This window comes from Polypterus senegalus, chromosome 1 (genome assembly GCF_016835505.1).
Source record: "Polypterus senegalus isolate Bchr_013 chromosome 1, ASM1683550v1, whole genome shotgun sequence".
NCBI lineage: Eukaryota > Metazoa > Chordata > Cladistia > Polypteriformes > Polypteridae > Polypterus > Polypterus senegalus.
The window spans coordinates 280975306-280997835 of NC_053154.1; the positions used below are offsets into that span (position 1 = coordinate 280975306).

At 39.7% G+C, this 22530-nt stretch overlaps 1 protein-coding gene across 1 annotated transcript in view; it reads left to right on the top strand.

The window, feature by feature from the left end:
* Positions 1 to 459: 459 nt before the first annotated feature.
* Positions 460 to 22530, top strand: part of LOC120542872 (S-adenosylmethionine synthase-like) — a 63080-nt gene continuing 41009 nt past the window's right edge. Inside the window, exons 1-2 of the mRNA XM_039775579.1 lie at positions 460 to 778; positions 10757 to 10834. Of these exons, the coding sequence (XP_039631513.1) occupies positions 688 to 778; positions 10757 to 10834 (169 nt within the window). The 5' untranslated portion in view covers positions 460 to 687. The remainder of the gene's footprint in view (positions 779 to 10756; positions 10835 to 22530) is intronic.

Here is a 22530-nt window from a genome sequence, read left to right on the forward strand (position 1 = left end):
AGCAGCCTCACAAAAGAAACACAGATGGCCACAGACTTTGTCTAATGGATTGTCAGCAGCGCTTTGGTGTACTTTTCAGAATGCTGAGCCACTGTCTAACATCAGCCAGCGAGGCAGCACATCCGTTCTGCATGTTAGCCACTGCTGATAAACTGGAGTCACTGACGTATTGCATCATTTTACATTTACTATGCATGCTGCCACCCAAAGTCTCTGTTTAAAACTGCGTTTGACGGTCAGCAAGCATTTCAACTTAATAAAAAATGATTCTCTATTTGGAGTTAAATTTCAAAAAGAGTTTCAACGTCAAGCTAACATGTGCTGTGAACTTTAGCACAACTGACAACTCCACAGGTTGCCAGGATGCCAAAAAAAAAAAAAGAGAGAGACACACACACACGCGCACACACAGACACACACACAGACAACATTTGGCAGCTGCCTAAACATTTGAGTGTCCCCACCGCCTGCTCCCAGTGCGCTTTCCCACGGCTCACATGATCTGTGTGTATTTTCTCCTGTCCATATATAGGAGCAATCTGGGAATGACAGCCGAGGTCCTGTAGAAAAGCAAGCGTGAAGTATAACTAAAGCGGCGTGCACTCTGAAAGAACTCCTGACACTCCACCGCTGAGCCAGTAAGAGGGGACCTTCACAAAAGACATCCAGAATTGCTTTGCTTTGAAAATGAACGGGCCAGTGGATGGGCTATACGACACAGAGCATGATGATGGGGCTTTCATGTTCACTTCAGAGTCAGTCGGGGAGGGACATCCTGGTGAGTGAATGACTATGAGCTTCCTTACAATTTGTAGACTAACTGAAAGTGCACTCCTCTCTGGTAGCTGAAGGAGGCTGGGAACGCATGAGCCAGGCAGAGGTGTGCAGCCAAGGATGGCTGGTGGGGTGTTAAAGGAAATGATAACATATTGTCAGAACGTTATTTACAAGAATGCTGACATTGCTAGCCTGTTTAAAAACTAAGGATAAAGCCCAAGGGTTGCTGCAGCAGGAAGGGAGCCATGAACAACACAGCCAGATAAAGACAGTGTGGCTGCCTTGGCAAGCACAGCCTGACCCGAGAGTGACATTAGGTGAATGTATCTAGTTGTGTTCACTTTGTTGGCACTTTTTTGCATGGTGGCACAATGGGTAATGTTGCCACCTCATATGGCTTTCACTCACATTGATTCCCAATTGGGACGCTTTTTGAGTAGTTTTTGCATGTTTTACCTGTGCTTGTTTGTATTTCAAAAAGGCCTAAAGATTAGCTATTAAATAAATTGCCCAGCGTGTGTTCTACTCAGTTGGTTCTTGCTTTGTGGTAGGATAGTATCTGCCTTTCTATGACCCTCTGCTGGAACGAGAAGATTCAAGAAACATGTGGATTTTTAGTGCAACATGACAATTGTTTCTCATTTCTACAAATGCAAGTCTAGGTAAAGATGGACAAAACAGTTTGAGATGGACACTGATCAGCCAGCCTCATGATGGACAGTCCACTGCATTAGACACTATGCCACAATACTTATATGGAAATCACCCCCAAAAGAAATTTCCCAGGGCCTGTAATGGTATGTTGCCCCATCCGAGGAGTGCCTTCTAGCCCCAGGAGTAAAAAATTCAACATCATCACTTTGCATTCAGAATTCTTCATTAAAAGCAAAGCAGCGCCTCTTTAGGATCAACCCTGAGTGCATGTTATTATCCAGTAGGTGTGTGAGAATCTCAATGCGCTGAACAGTATTGCTGTGTTTGGGAAGAAGAAAAGCACAGTTTAGTCGAAAAGAGAACCAATGGTGCTTTCTTCTTTTGGCTCTGTAGCTAGCTGTCTGCTACCCTAATACTTTAACTTGGAAGTAAGGCTAATTTTAAATACTGCGAGGGACGGGTAGACTAACTTAACTAAACCCCAACCCCCCTACGACTCTTGGCAACATGAGACCCTCAGGAGGCAGCTGTCTTTCTGAATAAAAACGGCCTTGTGACCATTTTTCTTGCTGCAACCAAACAGCTGTCCACTAAAAATCATTAGGAATGTGGCTGTGCACCACTCGGTGTGGCACTGATCTCTGAGTTAGGTACAGCATTAAGGGTGCCACAGATCCAGTCCTTTACACACCATGGTGCTTTCACTCTAGCAGAGATCATTGTATAGGACCCATTGTGCTTCTTTCTTCATTAGATTTAATTTTCTATGGAATGCGGCCATCATGGCTCTCTTTAAAACCTGGAAAATATTTGCACTGTTCTTCTGCATTTCAGGCCAAAGGTCTGCAAAATGGTCCTTGTAAACTTTCTCTGTCTTGTTATTTATTATATAAATCTAGATCAGGGGAGGCCGTAGAGTACAAAAGCCAAGAACATAACCTGGAGGAGATGAAAATTCAGTTTTTGTACACTTTGCACTGTCGCATAGCATTTTACTCTGCATGGCAGTTCCAATTATCACACATTAAGTACACAATGTAGACAGTAAAATAAAGAGAGCAGGGCATTGAGCAACAGGATTATGGGTTTACAAATCAATATCAGTCCAGAATGCAATGAAGAAGAGCTGCCGGCAAGTTGTTGAATGAACAGGAATGCTTCAGAGCTGAAATAGTCATCACTGAAAACAAGAAGGGTGAGATGGAAAGGCAAGCCTCAAGGTAAAATGTAACAAAACCGGGGAGGTGAAGTCAGGAACAGGTAGGAACTTATTAACGAAGAAAAATCAAGAAAATGTAAACCACAAAAACCCACCATGTTATCCAAAAAACACAGATAAAAGTCACAAAGCAAGCCAGAGTTGAGAATATTTGAGATTTGTTCACCCTCACTACTCTAACACATGGATTACTCTTTCTTAATCATCCATAAACTTGGACAAACTGTGATGGTGTGCCACCATTGTGCCACCAGCAGCATGATAATGTCACGTGTCACACTTCCAGTAGTCATGAGGAAGCAGCAGGCAGCCATCCTTAACAACAATAGTCATGATGTTAAAATACACAAACAACAACAGCATCAGCTGTCAAAAAACAGGCAAAATGGCAACAAAATAATGTATAAAAATGATGATAAAAAATTTGGATGTGAGCATCAGTAGGCTTTGCACCCTAGGAACCAAGTTACCCGAACTACAGTATTCTATAACATTTCAGTAATTATTTACCACTCTTGTGTTGATCTTTTTGATCATAAAATAGGTTATTACGATAGCAATTCATGAGAAGAATTCATAAGTAATTGCAGAATTATGGTATTTGAGGGTTTCTCAAGAGTGCCTCTTTCTCTTGCCACAATTTGGCTTAAAAAGTAATCAGCACTTCGTCATCTCATGACAGGTTTAATTTCCAAGCTTGGTAATTTTCCGTCTAACTGTTTTAGCTCTAGACTGTCCTCAAGAAACTGTGACCCATCATCGAGATATTAATGTTTTTGGTATCACGGGACCCTAAAACATTGAAATCCGTCGAAAACCAGACATTGAAATTTTTGACAAATCTAAAGCTTTTGCTTCTACCCCATAGATGATTGGTTATTTGAGGGGAGGGAACAAAGCAAAAAAATCAAAACAACATTACACAAAAAACCTCAATGCAGAATCAGTTTCAGCATGTTCAGAAGTGCAGAAACCATGACAAACAAGCTCTGCAAGGACCAGCTTCAAAGGGCGTCCACTATCACATTCTGAAACAAGCTGTAAACCAATGTACTGTAGGCCATCAGGATGTTCAGTATGCTTCATGATTTGAGGAGCTTTATTTGAATTAGCTGTGGCCAGAATAACACTTCACTGAGAAGGCAATCACCATGACTCATTCCATAGGCTATGGAGACATGTGTTTGAGATGAATGGACAAGTCTTTGACTTTAAACGTGCAACCAGTAACAAAATGAAGTTTTAGCTGAAATGATGCATAACGGTGAAAACTCAAGTCACTTTCAAAGAAGATCCGTAGGAGTGGGTGGGTGGCAGAGTAACAAGGCCACAACTCTCACCTTAAAAAGTATGTTCATCCAGAAGCAATGAATGAGGGAACTGTAACAAGATGCATCAGCAAGGGTAAGAATAGAACGCCATCTTGAATAAATTAGTAGGATAAACTCATTTAGGATGTAAATATTTCCGCAATAAGAAAGACTAATAAAGATTTGAATGTACTGCATGTGCAAGATATAATTAAGAAGGAGGAGGTTTATTTTGGAAAGGAGACAGTATACTGCATAGGAGTCAGTGGTCACCTTGTTCAATAACAGAGAAAAACTGCTGCCAGCATGACGACATCTTCAAAGTACATAGTAAGTTTGGTAATTTACAAGCCAAAGTTATTTCTTCACAAACATTCATTTACCATGCAAAATTGCGATAAAGCTAATAAATGTTAAAATACATAGCCAGACCTACAGAAGATGATACTCCAACTGAAAATATAAGTATAAAAACTTACAGAATACATACCTCTTTGAATAAAAAAGTACCTTCTATGTTTGTGACAACAAAAGGGTTCTGGAGATAAGCATTTTATCACATATTCCTGGTACTATTTTTCTCGATGTAAAGATATATTTTCTATTCTCTTATGTGAGTTCTCACATAAATACAAAAGTAAATCAAAACAAAATCAACCACATGACATGAAACGTTTACTATGAAAGGAAACCGCACCTCCGGGGTCAAAGGTTATTGTGGAAGAAGACAAGTGCTGAGATAGCGTGCATAGCCAGTCATGTTTTAGAATCTTTGCATGTCATAACATTGGTGTTATTTGTTCAAAAATGACATGTATAAGATATTCTAACATGTATGTGTAATCGCAAGACATGGATCAATACTTGACAAAGGTCTTGGCTTGAAAAATGTGCGTATTAGGTATGATTTAGGGCTTTATGTCACATGCTCCAAATGGTTCAATGTAAAATGCAAAGACTCACTATGTATTTTTAAAAATTTATGGAAGTCGTTTAGCTTAAGAACACAATTTTCCTTTGCAAATGCATATACCATGTTTGTGAAGAAATAACTTTGACTTGGAAAATACTAAACTTATCTCATAGGTCTGTGTACAGCATAAAGAGAATGTCAGAATAGGCAACTAAAGCCTACAATTTGTTTATTTAAAAAAAACAGAACAAGCCAGGAGTCAGCGCTAAGTGCCAGTCGAGCACAGGGCACACAAGTACACCAACAGCAATCGTGCACGGATACACACAGGAGGATCAAGTGCCATGAAGCACCACCTGCTGAGTCACCTTGCTGCCTTTCTATCTGATATTTGTTTATCATAAATTAGCTATATTCCTATTATTTCAGACATCTACCTAGACTAATCTACTCTAACAAGTGGCTTTAAAATAAGTAAGCATACAATTCTTGAAAAGTAAAGTCTACCAGCTGATTGGCTGAGTGCAACTAAAGATCAGAAAAGGCCGCACCCTTGGGTTTGTGATCAGATGGTTATTCGTTATCCATTATATCACTACCTGTTTAAAGCGCTAAAAAGTTAAAAAGTTACAATATAGCACTTCAGGCAGGCAAAGTAGTGAACACTTCAACTGCACAAGAAAAAATGAATTTGATCTCTGGTGGGAATGTGACCAGAGACTGTCACCAGAAATGAAAAAAATAAAATAATTCACATTTTTAGGATATCTTTTGTAAATCGCAGTTTTTTATCCAGCCTTTATGGCCATACATAATCCGATTAAGTATTGCAGGGACATGATTTCCAGGCCGAAGTTTATTTATATATGTACATTGTAGTTCAGTGCAGGTGTTAATATATTTCTCAGTGACTTCAAGTACTCTGAAAACACAGTTAAAAACCACGGATATGGATTCAGGTAAAGTCAAGCCTTTACAGATTTAGTGTATTATATGCAGTGTTTAAAAAGGCTAATCTTAAAGCAACATAAGGTTTGAGGATGCTTATAATCTAACATATTTAATCATAATAAATGAATACCTGTAGTGAATGATAACTGAATCAAACATTCATTCTTGTTTATCTAAGTGTCCGCAGATAGTTGCTTCATTTCTGTTTTTAATGCTGGATGGATTATTCTTCCTTCTTATTCTTCCTTCTCTGCCTTTTTTTCTTTTGCTGCCCTTGTTGTTGTATCTCATTTTAAAGTGGAATTCCAAATACCGTAACATTTCTTACATGGCACCTTGAAAAAAAAAACAACATAAGATAAAAATCATCTAATGAATAACAACATTCAAGTTAAATCTTTCTTCCCTCCACTGTACAATTTAAGAAAAGGCCCAGAGCAGACTGTTCTTTTTACTTTTTAATCTGTGCAAAAAGCTGCTTGGGATGTTCTACACTTGCCTAACTGTGGCTACTGTACACTTCCGCACCATGGTCTGCTGGGCTAGTTATTCCAACTCTATGGATGCCAAAGGCCTGAATAAAAAGATCTAAAGGCCAGATGGATTACAGAAGCAACAGTGGGCTCACTGGAAGAAAAGAGTCCATCATGGCTAATATTACCCATCTTCTCCCCATTTTTCCAGAGCGCCTTTAACTACTGGCCTTTCCACATAGAAGTGTGGCTAGCAGGGCTCTTCTTCATTCTTAGCCATCACAAGATATAATGTCTTCTCCCATTGTCCCCACTCTCCACCCTCTTCAGTTTTAACAAGCACACTGGCATAAGAATAACATTTCTTCAATTTATTATATTAAATATTCAGTTCTGGGTCTTCATACTTTCTATCTATCTATCTATCTATCTATCTATCTATCTATCTATCTATCTATCTATCTATCTATCTATCTATCTTCAAAATGTCTTATTGTTGGCAGTGTTCACCAAAGCATGAACCATTCCGGCACATGGCACACTCGTGCGTACATTGACTAACTTTAGACCAATTTATTTTACATGGTATCATTAAACAGTATCATTCTCTCCATTTTCTGAGTTAACTCAGATTGGCCGAAAACTGGGAGAATAGGGTCACACTTTTTCAAAGCCAGGTGCCTTCCTGACACCAACCTCCTCTTTCTCTTTTACATGAATTTGTCTATAGTACATACTGACAGAAACGGCTTTGAATTCCTTGGTAGTGCATTTTTGAAGTGATATGCTCAATGTACAGAAAACATAGCACTGATATGTCTGACGCAACAGTCTCTCCCTGTTGCACACCTAATGGCGAGAGCAGTGTGGATAAAGCTACCGCATTGTCTGTGTTCGCTGGTTCAGCTAGATCGCTTCAGAATGAAATGCCATATAGACACATGAATTCACCCTGATGCCTCCTGATGGTGCTCATTATACACATTTTTGTTCACTCTTTTTAAAGCAGCTGAAAGTGTCACTACTTGCACAACAAGCAAACAAAAAAATGTCCCACTCTTTCCAGCAATCATTAACTATAAGTCAGAGACTTGTAACAAAATACATAAAAGACTATTAACTGTATGCAAAGTGTGTAATGTTATTGAAGGCAAAGGGATCTCCAAATCTATTTCCTAAGTAACTCAAACACAATTTAAAGTTCCTGGTTTCCTTTCTAACTAGAGATTATTATTTGTCTTTAACTGACCACCTTGTTCCTTTTCTAATGTCTCTGTGGTCAAAAAGACAAAGTAAGATGAAAAGATTTGTACTGCTATCTGCTTTATACATTGCCTTTCAGGACAGTACCCTGCTGAAGTGCTTGACAGTTATTTACAGAGCTGCACATCTCTACTATTGGAGTGCAGGAGGTTGAAGTGACTTCTTCAGAGTGTTAATTGTGGGGACTGAATATGCCAAATTGTGTTGTTAACATCCAGATTTTTCACCTCTAGCCCATTCTGCCTTCTATTCACAAGGAGTGTCCTGGCAAGTAAACTTTTGAGAATAGCAAAGAGAACAGAAAAAAGACTAAAAGCCAGGAGATTAAAAATAGCAACCAAAAACAAAGTGCAAGACAAAATTCCAAGTCAAAAGATACAAGCAATGAGGTCAAAAACGAACAATGCTCTCAAGAAAAATTTTAGCAAGTCTTTGAAAGACTTTAGGCGTCGGCAGATTGGATAAGGAAGAGAACACACAGCTAGCCTTTGCACCAACTGCCAAAAGGTCATGACCCCAGAGGACATGCCAATTGAAACACAATGAGGACCTAGTGACAGGTACACAAAGTGGCAGTGATCGTGAGACTTAAAATGGCATCCAAGACAAAAACTTACACAACTCCTAAACCATTAGGAAAATTGAACAAATAATGACAAGCAACGAATCCTTGACCTCAAAACACCCAACTAACTAATAACTATTAAAGTGAGCAAAAAGAACCAACAACAACACCAAATCATGACAAGGAGTTTCAAAGGTAAAAAGTTGGGGTTCTTCTCCATGAAGTCCAATAATTTATACCCCACCTACATATAACAAGCTCATTGAGAATGATAATGGAGCAAAACAAACAAGCACGTGTAATTAACATACGGTAGTGTGTTTGCTGTTTTCTTTGTTATTGTACTACTGCCAGTAGTCTGTAGGAAGCAGGCAAGTAAGAATATATTCCATTACATGATAGTTTTTCTGTGCCACTTGTACACTATTGGCTATGGAAGTAAAGAAGTCTGGCACCTCTGTATCGATATTTGTGATCTCTAGAGGGTGCTCTTGTGCCAAATGCAAGCGTTTCCTCTATTAATTTACACTAGACTGTTACTGAATCAGTAAATATGTACATCAGTCAGATACTACATATGTTCTACATGCCAGTTTCCTACTGCTTGGTGTGTGTTGTTCACACTACATCTTGCATCATGCCTCAGTATATCCACACAGAGCGAGCTCTCTATGGGCGAATGCATTACATTGTACATGTGTGGGCACTAAAGTGAACATCAGCATGAAAAATGAATTTGCATCAGCTCATAATAGTCAGCCAGTAGTAATCACACCATTACAACGTAATATTCTTTCCCAAATGACACCTCTACTACTTCAGGTGCCTGTCCCCAGCTCTGAGTAATTCTTTGGGATTAACTGACACCATTGCAATACATGACTCTGGAATCAGCCTGTTTTATACCTACTAGGGACTTGACTAATTTTAATGTACTACAGTATGTACACAGGGTAATACAACTGCTGGGGACTCACTCACCTAACCTACCTCTCTATCAATGGCCCCTTCTGTATTTAATTAAAAGGTCTGCTGGGTTAATAGTGTGAAGGTGTGCCCTGTAATGGTCTGTTCTACCCTCCTCCCAGTGCAGCTGTGATTTAAAAGCTACAGTATTTCTATCTACTTTGGAGCAGAATTAATGGTTCTCACTAATACAGTATGTTCTCTTTATTTCATTTAAAGTTATCTTGAAGACTAAATTCTGTAGCTTTATTATTCATCCATCCCTTTATTTTCTCAAATATATTTAATGGAATTTATTAGATCACAGGGAGCTGAAACCAGTCCCAAGAGCAATGAGTAAACCGCAAGGACCAGTTCTGTACTGGACATTGGTTCATCACAGGACACACACAGTCAACTCCAGGCTGGAATTCAAGAACAAGTCAACCTACCCAGCATGCTTTTGGGGGTGTGGAGGATTTGGAAAGAAGGCCACATGTGCATGAGGGACCATGCAAACTCCACATGAACAACAACCACTGAGCTGGGATTAAAATCCATAAAAAAGCTAATAAACACTTTCTGGGCACTGGTAGAAAATGGGGTATGGTACTGAAAAATCTTTTGTAACTCACTATACCAGCCATCATTTCCCTGCTTTAAAACATATTTCCAAATATCTGAGAGTAGAATAAAACCATTTCTAGAAATCTGCACTTCAGGTATTTCAAAATTTGTGACAAAATGTCAAAATATGAAAATCAGTCTAGCCATTTTCTGTTTCCACTTAGTCTAATTGAGGGTCATAGATGACTGAGGCTTTCTAGTCCATCCACTACTTTAAGCCACTGGTGCCAGACCCTGTCCTGGAAACACTCTGTGACATCTGGCCTTTTAACTTAATCCAATCCCAGTCTTTCCAGTTCCCGTCATCCAGGCAGGACTGAAGTTGCCTCCCCCACAAATGAGTAATGTGGCTGCACTTCCATCGCCATTAACCATGTGTTGCTGGCACTTAGCCTGAGGGTCTTGCCAAGGCTCCATGTCCTTAATCTTTCCCTCTCTCTGCATCTCTCTCTATGATGCCCTCAAGTACATCACTTTCTAGAAAGTCTGTAAGTATGTCGGTGAGAAAACCTTCATGGACACAGTGAGGGTATGTAAACTCTACACAGGCCTGGAATAGAAGCCAGATCTCTACGGCTGTAAGGCACTAATCACATGTAAATGTCATTTTTACTGATTGATTAAATTAATTAAAGGTTAGTGATAATAATATCTGCAAGTCAGGGTTTGAAATTTCACTGCTCAAAGTTATCATCACCCCTTTATAATCTGCAAAATGGTCACTGTGGACTTTTACTTTGCCGATGTATACCCTTTTAAGAAGCAACCAAAAAATTCTGGTGGTGCACAGGAGGGTTCAAATGTGGACATGGAATAGGACTGCAATAAGCTCCAGAAATCTAAAAGACTTGGACTTGGTAAATTGCCAGTTTTGCCCTCCCATCATGTTCCAAGAAGCCCTCTAAGGAGGGAGGCCACTACTTGAGGGCTGAGGAATCTCCTTCACTAAACCACAAGATACTTTGTGACGCCTTACAAAAGGCACTCTAGTAAAAAAAAAGTATAATGTATATAAATATATATATTTCAGATTTGTTTTATTTTATTTGTTCTTCACAGACAAAATATGTGACCAGATCAGTGATGCAGTGTTGGACGCTCATTTGAAACAAGATCCTGATGCGAAGGTGGCATGTGGTAAGTTTAAATAATACGTACCTTACCTTCCTTGAAGCGCAAAGCTCAGGCTTACAATCATTCTTGAGAGTGGCACATGCATTCAGTTTCATGTACACAATAGGGTCTTTTTCTAGACAGTTGGGTGTACATTATGTGAATGATGTGGCACTAGTGGTCGACGGCTCTTCTACACTGTCCTTTGACTTATTTGTGAATGTCAATGTGTTTCAAAGTCTTTTTTGCTCTGTAACCTGGAGCTACTGTAACAAAACCACGCAAATAGGTCAACAACAGGGTAATAAAATTAGTGATGGGCCACAGCACAAAGACTGCACAACTGGGAGATTATTGTTAAAATATTCATTGAAGTAATCTATTCTGAAAGATATAAAGGAGGAGAAACATGCTTCTGGGCAAATGCCAATTAAACAAATCTCTCAAAAATATCTGACTGGAAATGTGACATTATTACTGAATGCCATGAAGTGTAATACCTGCAAAACATTATAAAGAAACAAAAGATGGCCTTTATTCATGTAGTAATTAAAATCTGAAACTCTGTTTGTGAGCAAATAAACCCAGCAGACTGTATGAAGGAGCACAATCTTTGAATCTGTAATAAAGAACACATAGCAATCAAAAGCGTCTGTGAACAATAGGGGGTGCTCTTGAGCCATACCCAAACTCATATCCTATGGTGAAATGCCTTGCTCGTCTTTGAGGTTATAATTTTATTCTTACTAAGGTACCACCACACTATTGTTGCCTGCAATGCCAATGCCCACTGGCTACCCTTTTACTATTCCAAGGCACATGAGGGACATCTCTAGTGGTGCAGCAGGCAGCCTTCCTGTTCATTATGCTTAAATTGCACCTCGGAACATGTACCTTATAATTCTGTGGGTAAGTTTTAATATAGTGTCCATGTTGGGTGATCTGCTGTGAAGGGCACTTCATTAGGTCAGGCCAGTTTAAATAATAATCAGTGAAAATGATGTTACAAGCAATTATAATTATATTTACTGAATAGCAGTACTGCACATACAAAAGATGCTGGGTTGGAGTTCGCCATGAAATTTAACTTAGTAAATTAAAAGGGCCACTGATCAGCTACTCATTATGCTTTTTAAATTTTTTGATAGCTTAAAGACATTTATCCCGAGACCAACCTTTGCCCCTAGGAGAAGCAGATAGATCACTTACCCACGGGTTTTGCTTAAAGCATCCTGTGACAGTTTTTCCTGTAAGTTGAGGGTTCATAGCTTCTTCTCTGCATTTAGCTGAAACAAACAGCAAATGGCTCACAGCCTCACTTCTCACATGGTTAGCACTATCATGATATTTGTATTTAGTCTCCAATTGTTTTGGCCCCTTGAATGCACATACCTCGGGCTGGTCTACATTGAGGTTAAAGAGTCCAAAGAATGTCTCTCCGAGAAGGCGCTCTGTTTGCTCACGTGGATCCCATGGACAGAGCAGTGTCCAGCTGCCTGTACATTCCTCATATGGCTTATCAAAACTCCTGGTTTCTGATTTACGTTCACCTCTGAACTCCTGGGATTTCCGGAGTGATTTCTTGACCATCCTTGCAAGGCCATCTGTCCTGTTTCATGTTGATTAACTTCATGCCTCTGGTGTTTGGCCCAACGCTATTTACTTGTAAGTGTGGCCATGAAATCCTGCCGACTGTACGATTTGTGAGCACCAGGGGACACCCCAAACAGAAACAATTTCAGGTAAAATAAAAAGTAGTTTAATATATAATAATTCTTCCACACGCTTTAATCAGTCTAGTACAGCAAATAACACACAATTTAGTCACCTCCTGTGACAGCATAAGTGCTGTCCGCTTCCTCCCAACTCTGACTCCCTGGTGCAGATGAAGTTGATTCTTTTCTGGTGGACCTGAGAGTGCATCCAAGGTCAAAGCACTGCACATCAGGAGCACTTCTGGGATAGACAGAAGTTCTTCAAAGTAAGGACAGCTCCCCCTGGATGCACCTGATTACCCTAATAGGTCTGCCTCTCAGGACTACAGCCCCCAATATGCCCTGCAGGGTTATAAATAGGAGCTTCACCAGGAGGATGCTGCCACCCTGTGTACAGGGGGAATACATGGCCCTGGGAAGCAGCCTCCCTCTGTCCTTCCATTATGGCCCCCCAACCGGGTAAAAGTTACCAGCAATTAATCTGTCTGTGATGCCTGTCTCAGGAAAAATATCTTATCTCACATATAAACTACTTTAGGATATCACTACCATAAATGTGTTATGTCAAGCCTCAATGTGTTTCAGAATACAGGCCATGGTATTTCAGTTTACTAGTTGACTAGTATTGAGTACCTGCGTAGAAATCCTATGGCACATATAAAATGGGCGCAGTGTGAAAGTGACTTCAGACTTCAGTTGCTACCAAGTACTAGCAATGATAAGTGTTTGTAGGATTGGACTGTGGTGCTTGCCACCTGGTGCAGTAGACTCAACACCAACAAAACAGGACAGATGGTGCTGAACATTCAGAATTTGGGGTCATCCTTAAGTTTAAGCCATCAGAGGGATGAGGGTGGGCCAGTGAAACGTTTGATATTGTTTGGATGCACCATTTGACAGACACTCAAGTAGGACACTAACACCAAAGCACTTATCACAACAGCTGAAAAGCAGACAGTGAATTGGGAATTATGGCTGACTGTGGAAGAGAGGAAGCAGTTGGAGAGAGTGTCTATTAAAGCATCAAACATTATGGACTGTGAACGTTTTTGTTTTGCCATTATCTTCTCCACCCATGTCAAAGGGGCTTTGTAGGAGGCATACAGTGATGCAGCTACAGCAAACTCCTTTGTGAAGTTGCATTCCTCTGGGAAATCTGTAAGAAGCACTAAAGCCAGGACAGCCTGTTTCTGCAATAAGACTGACTCAGAGGCTTTAAGATGTTTGGATCTATTCACTTTGGTAAATTCCCATTTTTTAGTATACAATGACAAATTACTTGTTAGATATGTTTGTTATGACAGTGGTGCGCTGGTAGCACTGCTGCCTCATAGTAAGGAGACTAAGAATCACATTCTGGGTCCCCCTGGGAATGGACTTTGCATGTTTGCTCTGTGGGTTTCCTCTGGCTGTTCCAATTTTCTCCCACGATGGAAAGACCCACAGGTTAGGTGTACTGGTGATGCTAAATTGGCCTGTGTGTGTGTGTGTATTCACGCTGCGATGGATTGGTGCCCCATCCAGCGAGTGTCCCTGTCTTGTGCCCTATGACTATTGGGGTGGCTCTAGCCCCCCAGAACCCTGCTTAGAATTAGGTGGTCTTGGAAAAGGGTGTGGTATGTTTGTTATGTTATACAAGATTTGTGGATGCTCCCTGGTTCTTATTGTTCTGTCTTCACTTAATTGTTTTCATTTATGTTTCTTGTCATGAACTATTCAAATGCAAATTAGCCGTCAATTGATCATAATGAAAGATGCTGCAGTGAATACAGATGAGCTATTTAATCAATACACCACAGTTTGATTTACTATACTAAACTTGCTATAATTTACAGTTTGATTTGAATATTCTGTATCTCTGTAAATACCAAGAACACATATAAACTGCTGAACACTAAAGGGTGTCATACCCAATAATGAGTGATTGATCAACTAGAGGAGTAAATCCAGGACCTGCACACTACTTGTATGAAATTCAGGTTCTCCATGTGTCTGTGCTCACGTTCATGCTCATGTACGTTACGTTGATTAGCAACTCTAAGGTTTCCATTAGTGAGTGTGCTTTAGTGTGCCATTTGCAGAGGCCTGGTAACCCACCCTAAGCTGATTCCTGCCTCATGTCACACCTTTCTAGAAAAGGAAGAATAAAAACAGAAATCCCAACATGTGGCTCATCCTAAAGATGCTTTATCAGGAATGCGCCTGTGTGTAAAGAGCTTCCCCTTCCACAAGCATAACTAATCAATCCAGCAGGTGATCCTACTAATACATGCGAGAACAAGAGATCAATAAGAAAGAAGTTATTTCTACTGACCTGGATCCATTTGTTATGTACATGTAATTAAATTGCAGAACACTGAAAACATTATTATTATTTACTTAGCAGATACTTTTATCCTAGGTAACTTACAAATGAGGTTTTACTACAAGAATGATTAGAAGGTTTAAGTATCAAAGCAACAGAGAACAAGATAAAATGAAGACAAGGGAGTAATAGTAATATTACTACATAATTATATACCTGCAAATAGACTAAGACAGAAATCAGCACTCTAAACCCATTGTCAGCACAACAGCAGCTTTACAGCAGAACAGAAACTAAGCTGTTCCACAATATTTAAAAAAAAATAAAGCATTTTCAAAATATGCCTAAGCAGAAGTAAATGGGTGCAGTTTGAATAGACAAAGGGAGATAATTTCACAACCTATTAGAGCAAGAATGGAGACTCATTGTCCAGTTTTGGCACATCTGGAAAGGGGAAGGATGGTCAGCAGAGATGTAGAGGCAGAATGGAGACTTCTTGAAGGGACATATGGAGTTATGAATGACTGAGTATATTGAGAAACAGAACCATTCAGAGAACTGTAGGTCCGGACAAGAGTTTGAGATACATGGAAAGATCAGGTAGCAGCTGATTGAAGAACTGCCAAGAGAGACTTGCAATAGACCAGCCGAGAGAGAACCAGTGGTCAAATGAGGAGTTGCGTGGCATGACTAGTGAAGAAGGGCTGAATCCTCTGAATATTATGAAGAAAGAAATGACAGGGTCAGGTAATTAATGCAATATATTCAATGTATATATATGTATACAATCACACTGAGAATCCTGACCACGTCTGATGGTGAAATACTGACATTTTCAAGGGCAAAGTGTAGAGAAAATTCTGAGAAATGAGGATCAGAAGGAAAGTTAAAAATATTTTCCTTTGAAAGTTTAAGTTTAAGATGATGATCATTCATTCATGACAAGATGGCCGAGAGATAGGTGGAGACTCTTGTGCTGAAACCTGTGGGTTGTAAGAAGGAAATGAGACAAAGATCTGTGCTTCAACAGCATAGAGTTTTTAGGAGAAGCCATGAGAAGAAATAACATTGCAGAAAGAACCAATATACAGAGACAAGAAAATTAGGCCCAATACTGATCCTTGAGGCACACTGTGAAGAGTGCCTATGGAGAAGACAAGAAATTAGACAAGGAGACACAAAAGGATCAGCCAGAAACCAGGGACTGAACCAGCGCTAAGCACAACCACTGATTGCAAGTTTATGGATGGAACAGAAAATCAGAAATTAATTAGCAGTATAAAAAGCTGATGAAGATAAAATGGATAAAGACAGGAATGGGAAGCAGCTTCAGCAGGTCTAAGAGCATTTCTGACTAAAAGCAATGCATTCTCGGTACAGTGAGCCTTGCAGAATCCATATTGAAGAGGATCTAGTAGATTGTCATCAGAGAGAAAAGAGGAGAGATGTTTGTGGACTATGCTTTCTAGAGTTTTGGACAGCAATGGCAGAAGGAGACAGGACCGAAATTCTCAATGGCAGATGGGCTGAGAGGGTTTCTTTACAATAATAATAACACAAGACTTCCTGAAAGCTTGAAATCAGCAGAGAAGATCCTAGAAGTCAATGAGACGTTAAAATGAGAAGAGATGCAAGGGAACAAGGAGGGACAGAAGGACTGAAGAAGATGTGGATGAATGGAATACAGTTCACACTCGTCACACTTGCATCCTCTCCAACCTTGACCTGTCAGTATGCAATTCTTTACTTCTGGTGCAAACACAATCACAAGTTGCTTCATGAGCATCTCTGTAAAATGTGTTCTGTGCCACACGTCAGGTAATGTGAACCATGACGGGTGCTACATTCTGTAAAGCTATACTGTGTGGACACCAGGGAGCACTCTAGCTCCCTAAACTCAACAAAGACAAAAGTTTAAAACACAAAAATACAAAGAGCCTTTTATTATGTGGGAAACTTTTTGAACCAGTGTTTCCCACCACCATAGCCACAAGTACAAAAACAATACAGCACACAATGGCTCCTCTTTCTTCCTTTCTCTCTTGGTCACTGCCTCCTCCGCTCTTCCCAGCAAGCTTCATCTACCTTCCACCCGAGCTTAGCTCTCCTCTGTGAGGCACTCAGTTTCTTTTATGCTGGCACCGCGGAAGTGCGTCTGCTCTTCCACCCACATGGTCTGTGAGCACCTCTGGATAAGGTGGAAACTTCACACCTTAGGGTTTCTCAGTCCTTGCAACACCTCCTGGAGGCACCCATGGCACCCAACAGGGCTGAGGTAAAGAACTCCAAGTCCCATGATGAGAGGGAGCTGCCATCTAGTGATCTGGGGAGGCAGTGCCCTAAAGAAGTGGCCTTCCCCTATCCTTCCGTTTCTTGGGCATCCCGGCTGAGTTGTGCTGTCAGCCGTCCTTTACAACCGATAAACAGATTACTGCTTGGTTTCTTAATTATGATGTATTAATATTAGTGAACATGTCTCTAAAAGGCATGCTGTAGTACACATGCAGAATGCTTTAGGATCATGTGAATCACGAAGAGCACTGTTTTCAATTCAGACGGCGTGATCCACAAATTAGACAGAGAAACAATCACAAATTGATCTACTGAACAGCATCTCTGTGGAAAGCGTACCACACTGCAAATGTGAAACGCTTCGGGCTGATGTATTCCATGAGAGGTGCCATATAAAATAAAGACTAAACGACTGCCTCCTCAGCAGCTCAGTCAAGCGGTAATCAATTAGTTATTAAGCTGAAAACAACAATGTTAATATGGCTTATGCAATAATTTAAAAAGATGATAAATTGCTTCAAGTTTCTGGAAAGGCGATGTGCTCCTTGAGGCAGCAGCTTCACTTGCCATGCTGACCTCATTATTCTTTTATATTTTTGTGCTTTCTCTTTTCACCCTGGAATCACAATTGTCAGCACCAATGGTTTCAGTCTGTTAGACTCAGGGTGTATTATAAAACTGAAGCCATTAATAGTTAAAACAGAAAATGATAGAATAAAAGAGAGTACTAATTCCAAGTATATATCAATTTAAGACTTAACTAGGGATTCAAAATGACGTTTTCCCTGAAGTCCTCATCAGTTCAGTTGAGTTTCAATATGAGAATTACATAGGGTGACTGAAATAGGTCTTGGAAAAGCAAAAAAAAAAAGATTTATAACCAATTAGGAGCAGAAAGGACTCACAAACAAACCTCACAATAAGAGATATTTGGGTACAATAGAGATATAGCTGTGTGTTGTATTAAGACAGGTAAATTTGTATTTATTTATGTATTTGTTTGTTTGTTTTTAGTATTATAATCCAACTCAGACCCCTTCACTTAAGGCAACAAGTGGCATTTAAATGATTTAACACATGTATAAGGCACACCAGTATGTCTGTCTCTCCACTTCTTTAAAACCTTAGCACAATTAAAGTAAGCTATGATCAAACAAACATTCTTAACGTTTCCAGGTTTACTTCCCCTAGCAGGAATGATACAACATTTCTTCCATTCTCCACAACTGACCAGTCAGCTCTTGCCATTAAATGCCTACTCACAGCACAAGAGAGTGAAGTGAGGTGAGAATGGAGACTGTGATCAGACTGCACTGAGGCATTAAATCACAACTCCCTTCTACAAATTACAAGAGATAATGAAATCAATAGTCAAGTCATGACTCCCCTTCGGGATACATATAGACTTTATATGTCTCCTTTAGTTATGTTGCAATGTAGAACTTGTAAAATGGGGTGAACAGGCCTAAAAATAACCAAAAATCTGAGCAGGACTTCACTGGTCTTTCTCAAAAAAAGGTCTCACACCAGACAGCCTGACCCCAAACTCAAAAGGCAGACTTCAAGGATTGCACAAGGTCAAAATGGGGCTCAGGCTTAACATGTTCAAAAATACTCTTAATGCTCTTCAAGACTGTAACACAGATGATATTCCCACCTTTTGTAGTTCATGAAATCAAGGGAAAACCACTGATGAAAAGGATTAACAGAAAAAATACAAAAATCTTATTTATTCTTTCCAGTGCTCAGTTACTTCACAAATCAGGGCCAAGTAACTAGCATACAGTTCTTGTGTTCTGAAATGGCAAAGTACTATACCTGTATATATAAAAATATTGAAACAACTACAGTAGAACCTCTGTAGTAGAACTGATTTGGTCGTGAACCGAAGCAATTTCCCCCATAGGATTGTATGTAAATACAATTAATCCATTCCAGACCATACGAACTGTATGTAAATATATATATATTTTTTAAGCTTTTAAGCACAAATATAGTTAATTAAATCATAGAATGCAGAGCGTAATAGTAAACTAAATGTAAAAGCATTGAATAACACTGAGAAAACCTTGAACAACAGAGAAAACTAACACTACAATAGTTCGTGCTATAGTGCTACCAACCACTGGCTAAAAGCACTTGAGTTTTAAGCACAGGGAAAAAAATGAACATTTGAAAAAATCCATAATTTAATAAACCACCAAGAAAAATAATATTGCAACAATGCACGCTACAAACCAATTGCTGGAAACAGAAGTGAAAACAAAATCAAGCCCAGTGCATTCTTTAACTGCCTTCCTACCTTAATGCGTCCAGCTCTCTCTCGCACTGCAGTCTGTGTGTGTGTGTCTGCAGGCTGCCTCTGTGTGTGTGTGTGTGTGTCACGCTCTCTCTCGCTGCCTGTGTGTGTGTGTACGCTGCCTGTGTGTGTGTGCGTCTGTCTCTCGTGCGCGCTGCCTGTGTGTGTGTGTGTGTCGGCTCTCTCTCTCTCTTGCTTGCTGCACAGGAAATGCACAGGGAGAGACTGAACATGTACAAACCGAAAGGGAAACTGGCTTGTTCGTATACAGAGTGTGTGGTTGTGAACTGAGGCAAAAGTTTGGCAAACTTTTTGGTCATAAACCGAGTTGTACGTGTACCGAGACGTTCGTGAACTGTATATAGAAAGAAAACAAAGACTCAAAATTTATTTCCTACTGCCTTCCTACAAAATAATGTCTTCTAACCACGTTTTCCTAGGAAGAACCTCAACCCTGTTAATCTGTTCAGAGGACTTTTCTCCCAGCTAAAATTAACATTCTTTCCTTCATTAGTCAGAAGGCCCTCCCGCTCCTGACACTGCCAATCCTTCTCTTCTTTAAAATATTCAGAAGGCTGCTAGTGTGTGCTGACAACTCTCAGACTTAAAATCCTCAGTTATCTTGATCTTTCCCTAACTATCTACTGTAGTGCTGTTTAAACATGTGTGGGACTCCTCGAGCCTATCCCAACACAACATGTAACTCAATCCCACCTGTAGGAGCTTTTCTTAACCTGCAACATCTCTTAATTAATTTAGCTGAAGCTTCAAAAATTTGAGCAAAATTAATTGCACGTTAGTGATTGCCAACATGTCAGGCCACCTCCATCCAGGCACTTATCTGAACACACAACACATGCAACCTTTCATTGTTAGTCTCAGGGCCTTAACTTGTCTCTTAGTTGCTCTTTAATTCTGCCAGCATCTAAACTTCTTTCTGTTCATGCCAATACCACACCGACGTCTCATCAGCACCTCTGCTCTCATGCATGTGCCCAGCCTGTCATCTTCCACAGATTAAGATTTGTGCATGAGCTTGTGCTGTCCCTGCAACACGACCCCAAGTGCACTGGATTCCACAGCACAACTCTGTTCAGGTGCTGATGTCAATTCCCTCAGACATATTACCACTGAACTAACATCACATAATAGGTGAGCTTACTAAAAGTGTTTGCCAACATATCATATCCTGCAACCCTTCAAAGCAGTGGATAATTGTAAATCTCTGTCTTGGTCTGTGTGTCCAGTCCCTCTGAGCAATATGATTGATCAAGTTTGGCTTTAATATGATTGGTCAGTTTGGCTTTGGTGACGGGACAAAAGAGGAATTGAGAGTGTGAGATGCATGAGGAAGGGTAAAAGGCATAGGAGACACAATCAGAGAGTCACCTTCAAAGACGGCACAGAAAGTGAAAAAGGTGCCTTGAAAATAATGAGAGTCTGAGAAGCAGACTTTACGGGAACACGCTTGAGTGAGGGAGGGCCAGTAAAGAGACGTTCACACAGAGAAAAGGCTCTGAAGGTACACATAGGATAGCACAAGAGATAGCAAATGCTGTATTTTTAAAATTATTTTATTACCTGTTTTCAACAGGTACTGTGGCTAGTGTATTAAACACAAAATGGCAATGAAAGGAAAATAGAAAAATAAAGCAACATGGGTATGCCTTACAGAGGCAACTTAAGGCAAACAAGTTCAGCCTGATATTCAAACTCAAGAGTCCATAAATGGAGCAAAATCCACAAAAAACAGAAAATCAGAAGTGCACCACACAAGATGATGCAAACTCCCAGAGCTTGTTCTTGGATTTTGGCTGACCTAGGCAAAGTTTTAAATGTCACCCTGGCACCCCCTTTGCTTTGAGAGAATCATCACTGCTGGACCTTTGCATTGAGACCTGGAGACAGGACTGGGGACAGCAAAGTATTTAGGATCTGGAATTCACAATTTGAGAATGTCGAGTTATAGCAACGTCTGTTTACAAGACTCTCTCAGAAAAATATGCCCTTGAGGGGTGCCATTTCAGAAAATAATGAGGAACCAGGCTGTATTAGTAGTCTTTATTTATTGCTTTTAACATTTCTCTAAAAAGAAAACACTTGTTATTGCTAAAACAACAACTGAAGTTGTAAAGTTTTCTATTTAAACCACCAGCTCAATGTGTGCCTTTTGATGATGCTGACTTCCACATATATATATATATATATATATATATATATATATATATATATTTAAATTAATGCCCTTCACATTAATACAATAAATTGAAAACTAAGCATAATGACATCATTCAGTGAAACTGAGAATATAATGATTATCTTTAAATAGGAATCTTTACCCACAATTCTTATTTATAGTATGCTTGTGTATACAAATAATGCAATCTCTATCCAAAATAATACACAACTGCTTTAGCGTTCCCAGGGCAAATCTGACAAATGTGGTGAGCAAGAGAGGACGATATTTGCTAAATTCTAACACAAGTTTTAATGTACATCCATATAGGAGATGATCATAGTTTGGGGTAAATCAGCTTTTAGCAATTCCACTCAAGAACTACAGTCCTGTTGCTGTGTTAATTGTTTAATTTTATTTCACCATGTCAGTGTCTTCTGTGCTACAGTTTGAGGATTATTATTACTGGTATCATCATCATTGTTATTCTTGTTCATGTTTTTGTTGGACTGTGTAGGTCATCAGACGTTAAGACCGACCATAGCTTGTTTGCGACAATAATATAAAATAAAATAATATATTTGCTGTGAATCCGAGTGTTCGTAGATCAGTATTGTTAAAAAAAATGTCACGCTGCCCAGGGCCATTTCTGGGCAACAGATTGTGCAGTACATAGTGTAGACAGTGCAGGTGTTGGTGAGGCGTACAACAAAAAACATTTGTTTGTGTTCCGGTCCAGCTCGGAAAAATGTTATAAATAAATACATAAAGATAGGAATCTCTACATGGGTTACAGAAATGCACACTGACCACTATGCCCAGAAACGGCCCTGCAAACTCCCCAAATCTCAGTGGTCCCCCTCTGGCTCATGTTTAAAGTGCTTCTCTTTTCCTTTTTTAACCTTTTGTGTATTTTCTTTGCTTTTGATCTGT